Source organism: Notolepis coatsorum (assembly GCF_963971535.1).
Source record: "Notolepis coatsorum genome assembly, chromosome: 1".
In the NCBI taxonomy this organism is placed as follows: domain Eukaryota; kingdom Metazoa; phylum Chordata; class Actinopteri; order Aulopiformes; family Paralepididae; genus Notolepis; species Notolepis coatsorum.
This window is the reverse complement of record NC_140165.1, coordinates 12,553,090-12,570,589: the sequence shown is the minus strand read 5'-3', so window position 1 is coordinate 12,570,589 and position 17,500 is coordinate 12,553,090. Positions and strand designations below refer to the sequence as shown.

The window sequence follows — 17,500 nt, the reverse complement described above, 5'->3', positions numbered from 1 at the left end:
AAATAATTAAATCTGCTAAAAAGGAAGGAAATGAGAAAACGGAGTGAATCTTCTAGGACTGAGTCTGTTCGGTTTGGGTTCAGCCGCAGAGAGTCTCCACCTCATTACTTATTCAAAGCCTGCAGCGTGGGTCACCAGGGGGTCACGGGGGGTCACCAGGTAGAACGCACCTCTACTGACCCCAAGTCATATAATTAGGAGTCAGTAGGGGGGGGGGGTTCCCGGGGGAAGCAGAGGGCATTCTGGGGGTTGTATATGCTCACCTCGTCTTTCTCCACGTCTTCGTCGACCTCGAACAGGTGAACGGCGAGCTTCTCCGGTCGAGACACCTTGCTGCAAGAGACCAGAGGTCACGTCATCACTGACCCGTCACTATGACTCCACTGTTAGGGAGAAGTGACACATTATCATAGTACTATGAACATGAGAAACAGGGGCGACGGTGGCTCAGGAGGTAGAGCGCTCGCCTGGTAATCGGAGGGTTCCCGGTTCGATTTCGATTTTTTTTGTCTCTGCCGATGGCGTGTGAATGTGTGAGTGAATGGGTGAGTGTGAGGGATAAGTTATAAAGCAATTTTGGATAAAAGCGCTATATAAATGCATTTACCATTTGACCATTATAGATGCATTTTACAAATCACTATAAAAAATCTTTTGTCAGGTCCACAATTAGGACTGTCCCCAACTAAGGATTTGGATGGTCGACTATGATTGGCCAAAATGTGCCGTTAGTCGACTATTGGTTGACAAAAAAAAAGAAGAAAAAAAAAGTATAATATTTTTTTATACATTTTTTTTATTTTATTTTTTTTATCATTCCATTTGGGCTGTGGGGGTGCTTACTGTCTGAAGGAGTCGACTGAAGGCTTCTTGTCCTCTGCAAAAGCATGCAATTGGTCCACTGATGGATACATCTTGATATTTGTCTTGTCTAGTGTGTTCATTAGATGGGTGAAATCCTCTTTCAGTGCCTCTGTGCCTGTTTTCGTAGGCAGTTAGCCTCTGGTATGTGTGCCATTAGCGTTAGCCACGCTTCTAGGCCTCTTTTCTTTTGGAAAGAATGATAAAAAATAATAATAATAAATAAATATTCATATTTCTTTTTTTTTATTCGACTAAGAGGTTGGCTAGTCGACTACGGCTCCTTTAGACCGATTAGTCGACTCATCGACTAATAGGGGTCAGCCCTATCCACAATATAACAACATTGTTCTCATTCAGGTCGACCACATAACCAACATCATCTTAACTTTAACTGCTGCTGTGACCCATTGTCACCTCCATATATTTATATTAGTGAACTACTTGAACGTGCAATAATGTTAATGTCACTCACTCGTGTCTTGTATATATATCTTCTACCATTTATTTCTAAGATCTCCTTATTTTTTGCATTTAGCATTCGCTTGTGTTTAAGTTGTTCATTCTAGTTAAGTATCGTGTGATTGTGTGATCCGTGTGATGTTGTGTGACGGGGCGGACTAGCAAAGTACGTTTTTCACTGTACGTTTCACTGCACATGACAATAAATCATCTTGAATCTACAATTCTCACTTGTTGTATCTGTTCTTTCTCTGTGAAGACCTTTAACCAAGGTTATTCAAACCAACTAATTCATTGTTACACTGTGACACAGTTTAACACTGATCTCGCCACACACACACACACGCGCGCGCACACACACACACACACACACACACACACACACACACACACACACACACACACACACACACACACACACACACACACACACACACACACACACACACACACACACACACACACACACACACACACACACACACACACACACACACACACACACACACACACACACACACACACACACACACACACACATCCTCACTTGCACTCGCTCACACACGCCCCACAAATTATATATTTGTATATTATTGTATATAGTACTCATTACCTTTATTAGTAAGCTTAGCATTATTCTTATAACTTTTCATCATGTCTATTTTATTATCTATTCAATTTTATTATTCTATTGTATTATTTGTATTTTCTTTTTACAATCGAGGCGGGCATGGCCACCTTCATTTCACTACATGTCTCGTGTATGTATGTGACAAATAAAACACTTGAATCTTGAATGAATGAATGAATGAATGAATGAATGAATGAATGAATGAATGAATGAATGAATGAAAACTTTATTTAACAGATTGCAGAATGGGTACAATACAGTACGGCTCAATACATACAATTGTTATGGGGATGCAGACCTGAGAAAGACGTTTGTCTTGTTTCCATCAGGGTCCCCCATTTTCAATTCATATAGACATTTATGACATACACAACATACATGACATTTATGGCATAGGGACATATAGGTATTTAGTACTGATACATTTGTGACATAAGCGGTATTCAAATATACAGTACTGTTACCCCTAGATCAGGGCTATTCAACTGGCGGCCCGCGGGCCAGATCCAGATTTTTTTTTTTTTTTCATGTCAACGTTAACACGCACAATTGAGCAAAAAGTCACTCAATTAATGACAGATTTCATTGATAAATTGAGGGAAAACTTTGCAAGTCGATTTGATGAATTTGACATGTCCAGAGAATTGATGCATTTTGTGAGCAACCCATTTGCCAATGTAGCTGCTATTTCCACAAAAGGACAAGAGTTCCTTGCATCACTTCACATTGATGAAGGTCTCCTGCAACTTGAAATAATTGACATGCAAGCATCATCTGCTCTGAAGCAGGCACTTGAGAATGAATCCACCACAACATTTTGGATAAAGTGTATTCATGTCAAGACATTCCCCAAAATAAAAACGCTGGCAATATCTGTGCTAACAATGTTTGGCTCAACATACACCTGTGAATCCAGTTTCTCTCACATGAATGCCATTAAAACAAGCAACGTGCCTCCTTGACAAATGAGCATTTGCATCACTGTTTGCGGGTAGCCCTCACTTCCTATGAACCCTCTTTCTCTGCCATTGCCCAGTCAAAGAAGTGCAATCGCTCTCATTAGATGTGTGTATGTAGGCTAGGCCTGTCTGCCCCCCACCCCCCTGATGTTTGAGAGTTAAGAGTGGACAATAAGTGCTAATAAGATGCTGTGATTTGCTGTTGTTGCACAGACATGAAGCACTTTTTCATAAGCTCAGCTGCACTATAAATGTGTTTTTTTGTTCAAGTGTTGATGTTAGAATGTTCAGATGCACATCATGCACTTGTTTGTTTTTTATTTTATTTTTATATTGAAATGTTGAAGAGGAGATGTTGCAGTTGTTGCACAGTCATAAATGAAGCACTTTCTGCAGGAGATGTTGCAGATGTGGCACATAAATGAAGCACTTTTTTTGAAAAGTATACTACTTTTGCAATGTAGTTAAATAAAAGTTGTGAAAATGTGGTTGCGTGTTGTGTCAAGTGTACATATATTCATAGCACGGGGAGGCGCCGTGGCAGTCCGGCCCCTGGCCCCTTGGGTTTCTGACAATGTGGCCCCCTGAACAATTTAGTTGAATAGCCCTGCCCTAGATCCTGACAGAGTATATACATATGATGGGGAGGGGACTGTACATTAGGAGGGGGTGGGTGGGTGGGAGGGAGGGAAATATACATACGGCGGGGAGGGAATATATACATGCGGTGGGGAGGAGACTGTCTATTAGGAGGTGGTGGGGGTTTTGGGCATTTACGGTGGCCAGTTTCGAATTGCAGCCTCCCGTAGGTGCTCTTTAAGAGCGGTTTTGAATGTGGGCAGGGATTCACATTCCTTTACAGCTTTGGGTAGGGCGTTCCACATTGTTGTGGCATAATTGCGAAACGTGTTTAGTCCCTTGTTTGAGCCGAATCTGGGTTTAACATGATTTGTTGAGCTTCCTCTGGTGTAGTGGTTGTGGTATTCACTGACCTTTGGGAAGTATTTTGACATGTACATGGGCACCCCGGTCGTATAGTGTATCTTGTAGACCAGGCCCATTGCAAGTTGCTGTACTCTGTCGTCTACTCTAAGCCATCCTAGGTTGTCAAAGTGGGCAGGGGTGAGGTGGGTTCTGGGGTTCAGGTCAAGTAGTAGTCTGACCAGTTTGTTTTGTGATGTTTGTAATTTTGTTTTAAGCGCCTTTGAGGTGCTTTGGTACCATGAGGTGCACGCATAGTCATAGTACCCTTGAATGAGTGCTCCTGCCAGAGTCTTCAGGGTATTCTTGTTTACCAGAGAGGAGATCCGGTACAAGAATCTAGTTCGTTGGTTGACTTTTTTTATTACATTGGATGCCATTTTGTCACAGGAAAGATTTGCCTCTAGGATGGAACCCAGGTAGTCAGTTGCAAATATTGAAATGTCTTTATTGGGAATAACCCCTTGAGATGAAACCATCTCGTTTTCAAGGGGGTCCGCAAAGACAATACAGAGTTATTTGACAATAATATATAACAAAAACAACAAACAACAAATAACAAACAAAAAAACTAGACAAAACAAAACAGAAACAAAAACAACAAAACAACAGAGTAAGCAACGCCAGCCAAGAAAATAAAGTAATCCAAAGATAAAAAGCATACAACAGTATATCAGCAACAACAACACAACGACAAGAACATGAACTGTAACACCAGCCATGTTTAATCTATCTAATATTATTCTATTGAGGTCCAAAGCATAGGCAGATAGTCTCACCATGAGAGGACAACATATTTTTAAACAATTTAAAAGATGATGTTGATCGGATGTGGACAGGTAGATTGTTCCAGTCGGATGGAGCTTTAAACATAAAAGATTTTTTACCAGCTGATTTAAAGGTTTTTGGAACAGAAAAAAAGTGTTGAGTACAATGACGAAGTTGATAATTAGAAGTGAAAAGTACCATATACTGTTTAAGGTAATGAGGATAATTAAAGTAAATACATTTAAAAATAAACTGTAACCAATGTTGTTGCCTTCTTATTGTGGGAGAAGGGAAGTTGAGATTTCCATACATGATACAGTGATGTGTTGTATGAACAGCCAAGAACAAATCTGCATATACGATTGTAAATGGTGTTAATGTGGGCATGAAGCGGCGTCTCCATCTCCTGATGCGCTCTCTCTTGTCAAGGCCACACTGTGCAGGAACCACAGATGGACATTTGACTTACAGCCGCGGTACATCTGGTGCAACGTCTTCAACGTCCCGGTCAAATGAACAAATAATAAAATAAATACACCGGGAAACGTTACTCCAGCCTCAATAGTCAAATGGCAGCTGGAATACCTTTTCCTCGCTGTAACTCAAACCCCAAAGTGACCGTTTGCCCTTTGACCTCTGTGTGCCCCGGGCCTGTTCCGACGGGGGACAAGTGGCATAAACAGTGTCAAGGCCAAGGACAGGGGTCGTGCAGTTTACATAATACATCGCTTTACAACGACCGTGACGTGTAAACATCTGTAGAGCACGTTAGCCTCGTCCGCCCCCATCCTTAAGGGAAGTCGCTTAGGCTATAGACACGGTACCTACATACACAGATGCATTGTGGGTCTTCCCCCACGCTTTGGTGGTTACTAGTGATATCGACGGGCGCTGCGCGGTCCCAGAATAGCCCTGAAGATCCTCGGTATGAAAACACAGGAAAGAGGTCTATTGTTGTTTGTTTGGAGGCGCCGTGAACCACGCGCTTCCGCCTCTCTAAGGATCTGGGAGACGCGTTGACAGAAAGATAAACAAAAGGGTATTGTGGCCCTCTCTTACATGGGTCTCAACGGACCGCTATAAGTAAGTCATAAAGTGGATGAAACTGGCGTAAAGAATGGCAGTGTATCACTAAGGCCTTGTCCAGACGAAAACGATTTTGATCTTTTTCATTTAGTTTTCATTTAAAAAAAAAAAAAAAGGTTTCCGTAAAAACGAAATCGTCTCAAGAAATAAGTGTGTGCCGCAAATTTACAAAATAAATGTCTTTCCTGTTTTAGACGTCGCTCTTTTATTTTGACACCCCCCGACCGGAAGTGTTGTCGTTGTCTGTTATCGTCCGGTTCTGTGATTTTGAGCTGACGCTAGGTTCCAATGGATAGGAGACACACACCGCGGCGCAAATGCAGCTTCACAGGCAGCCGGTGATGAGGAGGAGGAAGAGCTGCTGATTTTAATCGGCAGGAGAGAGATAGAGCGCGTAATATGGTGCGCGCAGCTCAAACTACCCGTTGTATTAAATTAATTGATTGATGTTTAACTTGTCCCTGTGTCCAGTCCTTTCGACTAGCAAACGTTGTCTGTATTTAACGTTACCTCAGGATACCACTGTCTATTGTATTTAGTTGGTTGGCTATTTAGCTAATGTTGATAGCATTAAATAGCATCAACGCTAGCTGGCTGGCTACAGCTCAACACCAGCCATGGGAATACTATTTACTAAATTATGGAGGCTTTTTAATCGTCAAGGTAAGAGAGGATTTGTCATGATCAACTGAAGGCGTATGCTATGGAACAAATTATGTGCTTGGCTACTACTTGGGTTTTCAGAAAAAGGTGACGCTAATCTCTAGCTAGTATCGTGTATTGCATCACAGTAGCCTCCCGGTGTTTGTTGTTGTGATGTGGGAGTTTGAACATGCGGGTTAAGGGAGAGGTGGGCTATGATAGCCCGGCTAACGCGTCAACGGTTCTGGAAAAGACTTGCATCGCTTGTAAAGACGGCGACGCAAGGGGGGCGTCTTCAGAATTGCGCAGTCTGGGAGCCGGTTTCAGAAAATAGCGTCTTCAGGCTCCAAGAACGCAGTTCCGTGTGGATGAAAGGTGCATACGATCAAATACTTTGACTGATACAACCTAAATCAGTTTCGTCTGGAGTCTGGACATGGCCTAAATTGTATTTTACCTGCACTATTTTTATTCTGCCTACTTTTATACACTTCCTATCAAATTCATGCGTCAGTTCTATGCAAATTTTATCTCACTACCTCTTATGCACTGTAATTTAGTTAAGAGTGATGCACTGCTCTGTTGTAATTTAAAGTGTTAAGAGCGATGCACTGCTCTGTTGTTAAGTTGAGAGCGACTGCTCTGTTGTTCTATAAGGTCATTTAGAACTGAACTTTGTAAAGAAACTCAAAGTATTAAGAGCGATGCACTGCTCTGTTGTAAATGTTATTGTATATTTTTATTGAACTATTTTATCACACTTTTTTACTCTGTCTATTCTATTTTATAATTTTTATTACTGCCTATTTTTAAACTGAACCAAACCTCACTTTATTACTCTGTCTATTCTATTTTATCATTTTTATTACTGCCTATTTTTAAACTGAATGAAACCGTAAACAGAGAGACCTATTGGGATGTTAGATCCTAATGTGAAAAACTGTGATTTGCCTTACCTTGCTACCTTTTTTATCTTTTTTTATGCTCGCTTATGCCTGTATTTTTTACTGCTGTGAAGCACTTTGAACTGCAATTTCTGTATGAAAAGTGCTATACAAATAAAGGTTTATTATTATATATTATTATTACCTGGCTAGGCGGCATGATATGTGAACGAACCCCGGCACGTACAGTAGTGATATACGCTGGCGTCCTTCAAGAAGCAAAATACAGTAGTGCTGTGATATTATCGGTCTGAGAGAAGAATCGAGCGTGCGAAATACAAAAGGACTGTTGTATTCAGTTGTGGACGGTGAAGATGACTGTTGTATTCAGTTGTGGACGGTGAAGATGACTGTTGTATGCTGTTGTGGATGGTGAAAAGGGTTTGTTTGCATGTTGTGGCGTGGCTTAGAGTATTTTTGTTAATAGTTCCCGCACGTTGCCCGTCTGAAACTGCCCCGGAACGCCGGGAACACACAGCCAGAAGTCCAGCTGTGGGATAACTAACGGATACGCCACAAACACATACGTTTGTGTGTGTATCTGTACGCTTGTGCGTGTGCGTGTGTGCGTGCGTGCGTGTGTGTGTGTGTGTGAATCGTTTGCTCCACTGGCAAGCATGTCATACCACGTTATGTAATTTTTTTTTTTACAAAAATAATAATAATCCGAACTAACCCTTTAAGTTGTATTTTTATAGTGTAACGTATCCGTCTGTACTCTTGAAACTCAGGAAGTGATCCCACATTAATCTGAAGTACTGCTCGGCCAGAGTGGTGAGAATAGTGAGAAAGTAATGGAGCTCCCTGGTGACTTTAAAACCTGACGGCCCGTCCTCAGGCCTGTCAATGGAGCTGTCCACATTTACATTTACATTTAGTCATTTAGCTGACGCTTTTATCCAAAGCGACTTACAAGTTCTGTGCGACAAGACAGCAAGAAGGGTATAACTCTATCAGCTGAGTAACAATGTTCATCAAAGTGTTGCGTGTTACAGTGTAGGTTAGTTTATTAGGACAAGTGCATGACATTAAGGTTAGTCGGGGTTAGATTTTTTTTTTTTTTTTTTTTTTTTTTTTTTATCATTTCAGATAATGGTTGAAGAAGTGAGTCTTTAGTCGACGGCGAAAGATTGGACGGGATTCGGCTGTCCTAACTGGGATGGGTAGTTCATTCCACCATTGTGGGGCAAGGACTGAGAATAGGCGGCTTCTCTTTGATGACCCTCCGGGAGCTTGGATAGGAGTAGATCTGAGGCGGCCAGAAGACGCAGAGCGTAGGGGTCTTGAGGGTGTGTAGTTAGAGACCATTGACCGGAGGTAGGCGGGAGCGGTTCCCTTTGCCGCACGGTATGCTAGGTCGAGGGCCTTGAAGCGGATACGTGCAGCAATGGGGAGCCAGTGCAGGTCCCTAAGAAGTGGGGTGACATGGGCTGACTTCGGTAGGTTTGAGATCAGGCGGGCCGCTGCATTTTGAATGAGTTGAAGAGGCTTGGTGGCAGTGGCCGGGAGGCCAGCTAGCAGTGCGTTGCAGTAGTCGAGGCGGGAGATGACTGTTGATTGGACGAGGAGTTGGGTGGCTTCACGCTGTTACAGCAGAGACTGCATGTACGACACCCCCCCCCCCCACACACACACACATTCATCCACCCACACACACACACACACACACACACACACACACACACACACGCACACACAGCGTTCACTTACTTTGGCAGCTGGCGGAAGTCTCCGGAATATTCCTCATACTTGTAGTTAACCACGTGCCAGTCTGAGTTGTACGTCTTGATGCACTGAAGAGAGAGCGAGCGAGAGAGAGAGAGAGAGAGAGAGAGAGAGAGAGAGAGAGAGAGAGAGAGAGAGAGAGAGAGAGAGAGAGAGAGAGAGCGAGTGTGAGCGGTGAGGGGTCATTTCACCGCAAAGAAAATGAGGTTTCCTTATATACACACACGCCTATAGAAGGTTAAGAGAGAAAATATGGTTTATTATTCTTCCTTGGCAAAACAACGCCATGTCGGAGTTCCTCCCCCCTCCTCCTAACCCCCCCCCAAAAATGTCTTTATGTAGGAATGATGAACTTACATAAACCCTGTTTCCTATGAGCGAGAGCGGCCTGGGTCTTTAGCGGACGCTAATAGGCGAGGACTGCTAGGCTAGTACTACTACTACATCCAGCTGAATTAGCCAGAAAGCCATTAAACCCGGGGTTACAGTCTGCCAAGCACCGGTGTACACAGCTGTCTGTATTACACTTGATTACATCAAACAGGTGAGCAGGGCAGGACATGGGAACACTATAATCTGGTAAGACAGACAAAGAAAATATACCCATTGTCATGTGCTCATGGGAGCGTGCCTATGTTCCCACAGTCCTATGTTATAATGTTCCCACAGCCCTATGTTCCCACAGCCCTATGTTCCCACAGCCCTATGTTCCCACAGTCCTATGTTCCCACAGCCCTATGTTCCCACAGTCCTATGTTCCCACAGCCCTATGTTCCCACAGCCCTATGTTCCCACAGCCCTATGTTCCCACAGCCCTATGCTCTCACAGCCCTATGTTCCCACAGCCCTATGTTCCCACAGCCCTATGCTCCCACAGCCCTATGCTCCCACAGCCTTATGTTCCCACAGCCCTATGTTCCCACAGCCCTATGCTCCCACAGCCTTATGTTCCCACAGCCCTATGCTCCCACAGCCCTATGCTCCCACAGCCTTATGTTCCCACAGCCCTATGCTCCCACAGCCCTATGCTCCCACAGCCTTATGTTCCCACAGCCCTATGTTCCCACAGCCCTATGTTCCCACAGCCCTATGTTCCCACAGCCCTATGTTCCCACAGTCCTATGTTCCCACAGCCCTATGTTCCCACAGCCCTATGTTCCCACATTTCCTTTTTTCATAATTTTTTATCTGATTTTACCCCCCTTTCTCTTAATTTGGTAGCCAATTACACCCAACCTAGTAGTATCCAATTGTCCTCTGGTAGTAGAGGGTTTGTCTGGGAACATAGGGCTGTGGGACCATTGGGCTGTGAGAACATAGGGCCTACTGTAATTTTGAGAAGAATCATAGAAATGTGAGAACATAGGGCTGTGGGACCATAGGGCCTAATTTCTTTTTTTCATCTTAGAAATGTGGGAACATAGGGCTGACCCCGTGGGAACATAGGGCTGACTGATTGTTGAAAACACACACAAGTGTCGTGGCCTGGGTCAGGCTTAAAGGAACACGCCGACATCATGGGAAATGCTTCTACCATCTTCTCCAGAGTCAGACAAGAAGATAAATACCAACTACCTCTGTGCATTCAATAGAAAGCTATCCAGCTGCAAGCTAGCCTAGCTTAGCACAAATTAACAGAAGCTGATACAGCCGGATAACTTTCTACTGAACGCGCAGAGAGGAGATTGGTCCCCATCTTCTTGTCTGACTCTGGAGAAGACGATAAGCACATTTCCCATAATGGTGGCGTGTTCCTTTAACTAATCTAGGTTAGTCTAGTTAGTTAGCCTAGTCCACTATTTATACTGCTGCTGTGTTTTGTTTTCATTAAAAGATATATAGTAGTATAGACATATTAGCAAGATAGGTAGTAGTATACATATAGTAGCATACTGTAGTAGTATAGACATATATTAGCATGATAGGTAGTAGTAGTAAGTATAGTAGCATAGTAGGAAGGTACATTAAAGAAGTGGGGCCTGGTAGACAGCGCTGCATGTGAGTGTGGAGACCCTGAGCAGACTGTCGAGCATTATCCTGACCATCTGCCCCCTATACAGACCACCCTCTGCCCCCTATACAGACCACCCTCTGCCCCCTATACAGACCACCCTCTGCCCCCTATACAGACCACCCTCGGAAGCCAGCCTCTTTGAAGTGGGACCAGAGTTAAGGGCATGGCTACAAGATACGGAGTTGGACCTCTGACGTTACACGAAAGAAGGAGAAGAAGTATGTATCTGTAGTTATATTGTGAAATGAAAGCTCATATTCGAGTCTCTCCTGATTGGAAGAGCTTGTGGTGATGATGCTAACTGGTGAACAAATCCTCACTAGCATCTGTTGGGAATGGAATGCTGAGATGAGTCAAACCGAATCCTGCCATGTTGTGAAAAAAAAAAAAAAAAACATGACTGTACCACGTCAGGTTAGGGGTGAATGTGAAAGACAGGAAAAATAAATTCTGCGAAGCAACTTCCCCATCTGTGTAATGAGAGGCCTGCAGCTGCCGCCTCAGATGAAGTTATGATGTAATTTCTCGCTGCAGTATATCCACAGGGGACGGTCCCGTAACTGGCCTAATCAGACTACGCCCAGGTCCAGACCCCCCAAGCCCTACGCACAACCATCTCTGAAACCATATGTGACCCGAGCCTGAACCCCTCCTATACGGGGCTTTTCCACGGCACTGGTTAGAAGAACTGAAGGGGGTGGGAAGGGGACAGACTAGTGAGTTCACTAAAAGGACGATAACATGGTTTTCGACGACTTGTATCTTCTACAACAGTATATCGGTCTTCCCTCGCTGGGTATTGTCTTACTGTAGAAGAGAGAACTCGATACACGCTTGTCTTGTCAATTGCGTTCACTTCAATAACTTACACACAACGTTTCGGTCCAGGTCAAATTGATGAAGGTCTAAGGACCAACATTTTCATGTAAATAAATGTCCATTTTGCCATTCATGTAACGCAGGAGTTATTCCACCTACATATACCCAGCTCATGAACACCCTAACCACTGGTGTCTGGTAGGATACTCCTGGGGAAATCACCCGGTGCAGGAAGTGATACGTTTTACGCAGGGGTGTAAAGTACTTGAGTAATTGTACTTTGTTACAATACTTAAGTACTCTTTTTGGGGATTTGTAATTTATTCAAGTATTATTAGGTTTGTATACCTGTACTTTTACTCAATTACATTTCATTTAAAATGCAGACCTACAAAGTACAAATCTCGCAGGTCCAACCATTTTAATTAGTATATTTGTTTCTCTGGCCGAATTAACGTTAACGTTATTAATCTTTATTTAAAAACAGCCAATCAAATCCCCATCAATGGAAAATGAACCCGCCCATACCCATGCTGATTGGTCCTTGTGCAAGACTAGAAAGCAGGGATCTTTGATTTTACTTTGACTTTTTAGTACTTAAGTACATTTAAAAGTAGAAACTTTTATACTTTTACTCAAGTGTGTTTTTAGCCAAATACTCAGAATTTTACTCGAGTACGATTTTGAGACGATACCCATACTTTCACTTAACTATAATTCCTGGGTACTTTTTACACCCCTTCACGTCACCGGGTGCTACAGTGGTTTGTTTGGAACATGTGGGGTACATGTACTGTGGTTTTCTCTATGGAACTTTGTATATATACTGTATGTAGTAGTCTATGTTGATACATTTGTACATGTTATATGAAATGTATCGTCACAAAGGTACTTACGAACACGTTCGAGAATGAGGACCATTGACTTGAATGGGATCAGCCGTCTCCTCAATTAGTGCCAAAGTTATCACCTCGGATGTCAGAATCATCTGCAATGTGTTGCATTGTTAACTAGCTAACGTTTGATAACGGTTGATGTATACTTCCTCAGCTGGTATATTTCGATACTTCAATAGAACTGCCACCAAAGTCTGGCACCAAGCAGAGCATAGAACGCTGGTATTCTGACGTGATGACCCTTCCTTCTTTTATAGTTTCCTTGTGTTTTTTGGAATACAGGTATTGAAGATGGCGACTGCTTTACTACTCCCTCCCTGCATAACAGAATTCCTTCAACGGGAGCTATTTGGCGCGCGGATCTACTGTACTGGTTCTTATCTCGTAGTGTTCCACCCCTCACTCACATCAGACAAAGTTAGTCAACATCCCTCGTTCTCTGGCTTTCGCTTGAAATCAAATCAGTTTTCGTTTTTATCTGTAGATCAAAAACAGATGAAATGAATCCCTGATGTCTGGCTCGGCCTACGATGAACAGTGCATGTCAGGGGTGTAATACCCAGTTATCAGGAGTAGAACCCGTGTCTGGGTGAAAGCAGAGGGAGAAGATGGCTCTGGTCCAAAGCTTTGGTCAAGTTACAGGGTAATAAACGTGGGTATTTTCCAAATCCTGGGTATTATTAGCTCACGCCTCGTGGGATTTCAGAGTGAGACTTCCGTTTGAGCGAGACTTCTGTTTTGGGTAAGAAATAGAAGACTTTTCAGACACTTGAATAACAATCTGAGCCCGAGTCAGTACTCTATGACTTACTATGAAGGGTGAAATTGCCCATAATGGTTACATTGCAGCCCGTTTCACGGCTGTGGGCTCAATACTGGACCGATTCCAAAAATGTTTGGTTTAAAAATACCAGAATTAAAGATGCTGTAAGTGGTATTTCTTTGTTAGAATAATAATATGTGTTAAATAGCTCTACATTCTGACAGCCATCACTGGTATAGAGTGTTTGGTTTGATTGTATATAAAGTGGGAATGGGATACCAGGAAATGTATTTTGTGTTTACTGCAGAGCAGAGGGACTAAGAGACCCATGTTGCTGACCAGACACTTTATATCAGTGACAGCTGTCGAAGTGTAGAGCTATTATTTTAACATGTAGATCACTTATTTTAACAAACAAAGAAACACCACTTACAGCGGCTTTAAGACAGAAAGATTGAACAGATAGCGGAGACTTTGGCCCCCGGCCCGAAGGAAGCATAAGAAAGAGCTTTATCCGAGATGGGAGTGTAAATAGAACAGGCTCATGCCCTGGTATGTATTGTCTTACCTCTTGGACAAACAGACTGTGGGCCTCCTTCTCTGCCTTCTCTGGCACCGTGGAAAACAGAGTCCTGCCCTGGCGCCTGAGGGTGGAGATCTGGGGGGAGACAGGGAGAGAAAGCCCAGGTAGAGAGCAGCTCACACGGTAAGAGATCCAACCTGCACTCATGTTATCATCATAAACAACTGGCTGAACTCTCTCACGTCCACTGTGGCCTCTCCAGCGACCTGACGACGTAGCTCTCGACGGGCCTCGTTGATCAGTATGAAGCGGTTAAAGGAATAGTGTTTTTTATCAACTTTCAACCATTTAAAAGAACACGCCAACATTTGGGGGGAAATTAGCTTATCTTATATCTTAGCTGTATCCATCTAATACGGCTGTGGAGTAAAGCCTTTTCATGTCTTGTCTGCCTGTCTGTCTGTCTGTCTGTCTCACAGGGGCAGAAGTAGGTCGTGTGGAAGTTTTAAGGCCTGGAGGATTCTGTGAAATGTTTCTATTTTAACACGCCAACATTTCGGGAAATTAGCTTATCGTCTTCTCCGGAGGGAGACGAGAAGATAGATACCATGGCCGGTTAGCCTAGGCATTGTCTAACTAACACCTCTCCCGAAGGCTAACCGGCCATGTCCGCTTCCATTCATTGTGCTAAGCTAGGCTAACGTGCGTTTCTACTGAACGCACAGAGAGGAAACTGGTATCCATCTTCTCGTCTCTCTCTCTGGAGAAGACGATAAGCTAATGTTCCACAAAATGTTGGCGTGTTAAAATAGAAACATTTCACAGAATCCTCCAGGCCTTAAAACGTCCACACGACCTACTTCTGCCCCTGTGAGACAGACAGACAGGCAGACAGACAAGACATGGAAAGGCTTTACTCCACAGCCGTATTAGATGGATACAGACAGACAGACAGACAGACAGACAGACAGACAGACGACGAGGTTGACAATCCCAACCCGAGGAGCAAAAAGCGCCTCAGGGCATCGAGATTCTCAGGACGGTAATTCTTCCAAAGCGAATAGTGTGGAAACTCCGGCACTCCAGTCGCTCCAGTTAACCCACTGGATCACCACTCTCTCTGCTGGCAGATCAGTAGGAATTACTGGTCTGGCACCGTGACCTAGTCTCGTCATAAATCTACTATACTTCAGCTTCGGGAAGTGGATGATGATACAGTATTCGTTCTACTTCGTGTCATTTGTCAAGTCCGTTCTCGCAAATGGCTTTATGAATCAAGTCTTAGTTCTGAGCTGAGCTCAATTACTGTAGTAGGTCCACATAATCTGCGCTTAAGGGCTTAAACTGTTTTAATATGTTTAAACATTATAATCACATTACTCTAACATGTTAAATATATATAATAGATACTATATATTATTATTACCTTATTCCAACATTAGCTGGAGAAATCTAGGGCTGATCCTTCTCAGTTGAATAGTTGGACGGACTTTTGTCTATGAGTCATATTTTGGTTTTATATCTCGTGCTGAATGAGTTATTTCCGGGAACACTATAAGCACATCTCTGACATCACAACACTATTCACAGATATGACTTTAATAAGCATTAGATTTAAAGAGGTCCTTCTTGCATGACTGTATTCATATCCACGAGAAAAACTCAATTTGACAGTTTTGTCAATTAAATTAGCTATTCAAAGACTAAAATACGACTACAATCTCTTTATTGTCAAGTACATTTCTACATTACAGGGTCACCTACTTTTAACACAAAACCACTGTCCTCCTGCATTTTCTATGCTACTATCACTTGGCACTATTTTCTTTCTTGAACAAAGCCAGTGTATTACTACACTCTGGAGCTGGTTCACAGGTAATGCTGCTTCTAAATACTGAAGGACCGTGGTTTGGGTAACCCTGCCTGCATGTTGCTGTGTGGATTCAAACTTGTTTGGTTTTCGTGACGCCAGAATCCCCCGCCACAGCTTCTAAAGCTTCCCGGTTCGCTCAAAACCCGGCCAGAACTCAGACCACGGGACTCTGTAAGTATAAGCTCATAGCTTTTCACCGACGACACTACTGGAAAGTATTTCATACAACTTAATGTCCAAAAATCATTCACTTCCGGTCCGGGGCACAGAACCGCTGGCTTTCCGGTCACAGCCAACTTCTATAACCATTAGGCCACCAATTACTCAATCAATCAATCAATCAATCAATACATTTGTATTTATATAGCACATTTACAACAGTTGTGACTGTACCAACGCGCTTCACAGATAAAACAGAGAGCAAAGAAGAAAATACATATACAAAACATAATATTAAATATAAAAGTGCAAAAAGTGCAAATACAAATAAGTGCAGGGGTTCAGATAGAAATAAAAACGAAATAAGAATAACAGAAAGAAAAGTGCAGTAGAATACAAAATAAGGCATAAAAGGACTAAAAGTAACGACCTAGGAGGCAGGCTCAGCTCTGGTCAAAGGCCAGGGAGAAGAGAGGAGTCTTAAAGCTGGGACTCAAAGACCTCCAGGGTCTGGGCTGACCTGATGTGGAAGGGGAGGCTAATCCACAGTTTAGGGGCGGCTATGGAAAAACCTCTGTCCCCAAATGGAATGAGAAAAAAATATATATGTATCTGCTAATTTCGGCCAATCATAGTCGACTATCCAAATCCTTAGTCGGGGACAGCCCTATTTCCCTCGGGATAATTAAAGTATTTCTATTCTATTCTATTTCTATTCTATTTCAAAGGGGCTCCCTGACACAGGGACACGGGCGATGACGGTGAAAACACAGACAGGCGTATTGAAGAGTAGTGACAAGATGTTTACAAGCCAGAGCAGATGGTATATGTTGTCTAGACAGAGGCCTCCTCCTCAGCTGTGTGGGGATGGCAGCCACCCCTGCTCCCAGGTCTAATTAGCTTGACCCAGGGCAGGTGTGGCTGCTGTGGCAGGTGCGACTGCCTTCACTGTAATCATAACTACCTATAGGTATAGGTATACCTCTAACTATATACCCCATATAGCTCTGGGTGATAGCATGTACAATAATGATGTATATTGTATCTATGTATTTATTTTTTACTGTAGATATATTATCCACATCTGTCTGAATATGCCAGCATGTAATCCTTTTCACATACAGTACCTGTATACTATATCTGTACATACCCATATCACTGTACATAATAATACTATAACGATTAGCATTACTACTCAGTAGTACTAATTCATATCAGTTTAATCACCTGTAAATTGTACATTGCTATTGCACTTTAATGTTTTGCGCTCTGGTTAGATGCCAAGCTACATTTAGTCATACTGTACTTGTGCTGTATGATGATGAATACATTTGAATCTAATCTAATGAATAACAAATGCTCATAACAAACACCCCTGGGCATGTGACACAGTT

General features: G+C 42.9%; 1 protein-coding gene across 1 annotated transcript in view; it reads right to left on the bottom strand.

The window, feature by feature from the left end:
* LOC311237471 (bone morphogenetic protein receptor type-2-like) overlaps positions 1-17,500 on the bottom strand; it is a 148,419-nt gene that overhangs the window by 86,084 nt on the left and 44,835 nt on the right. The window contains exons 3-5 of the mRNA XM_084325379.1: positions 14,120-14,209; positions 9,045-9,127; positions 264-333 (exon numbers count right to left, since the gene is read on the bottom strand). Coding sequence (XP_084181505.1) covers positions 264-333; positions 9,045-9,127; positions 14,120-14,209 — 243 coding nt within the window. The remainder of the gene's footprint in view (positions 1-263; positions 334-9,044; positions 9,128-14,119; positions 14,210-17,500) is intronic.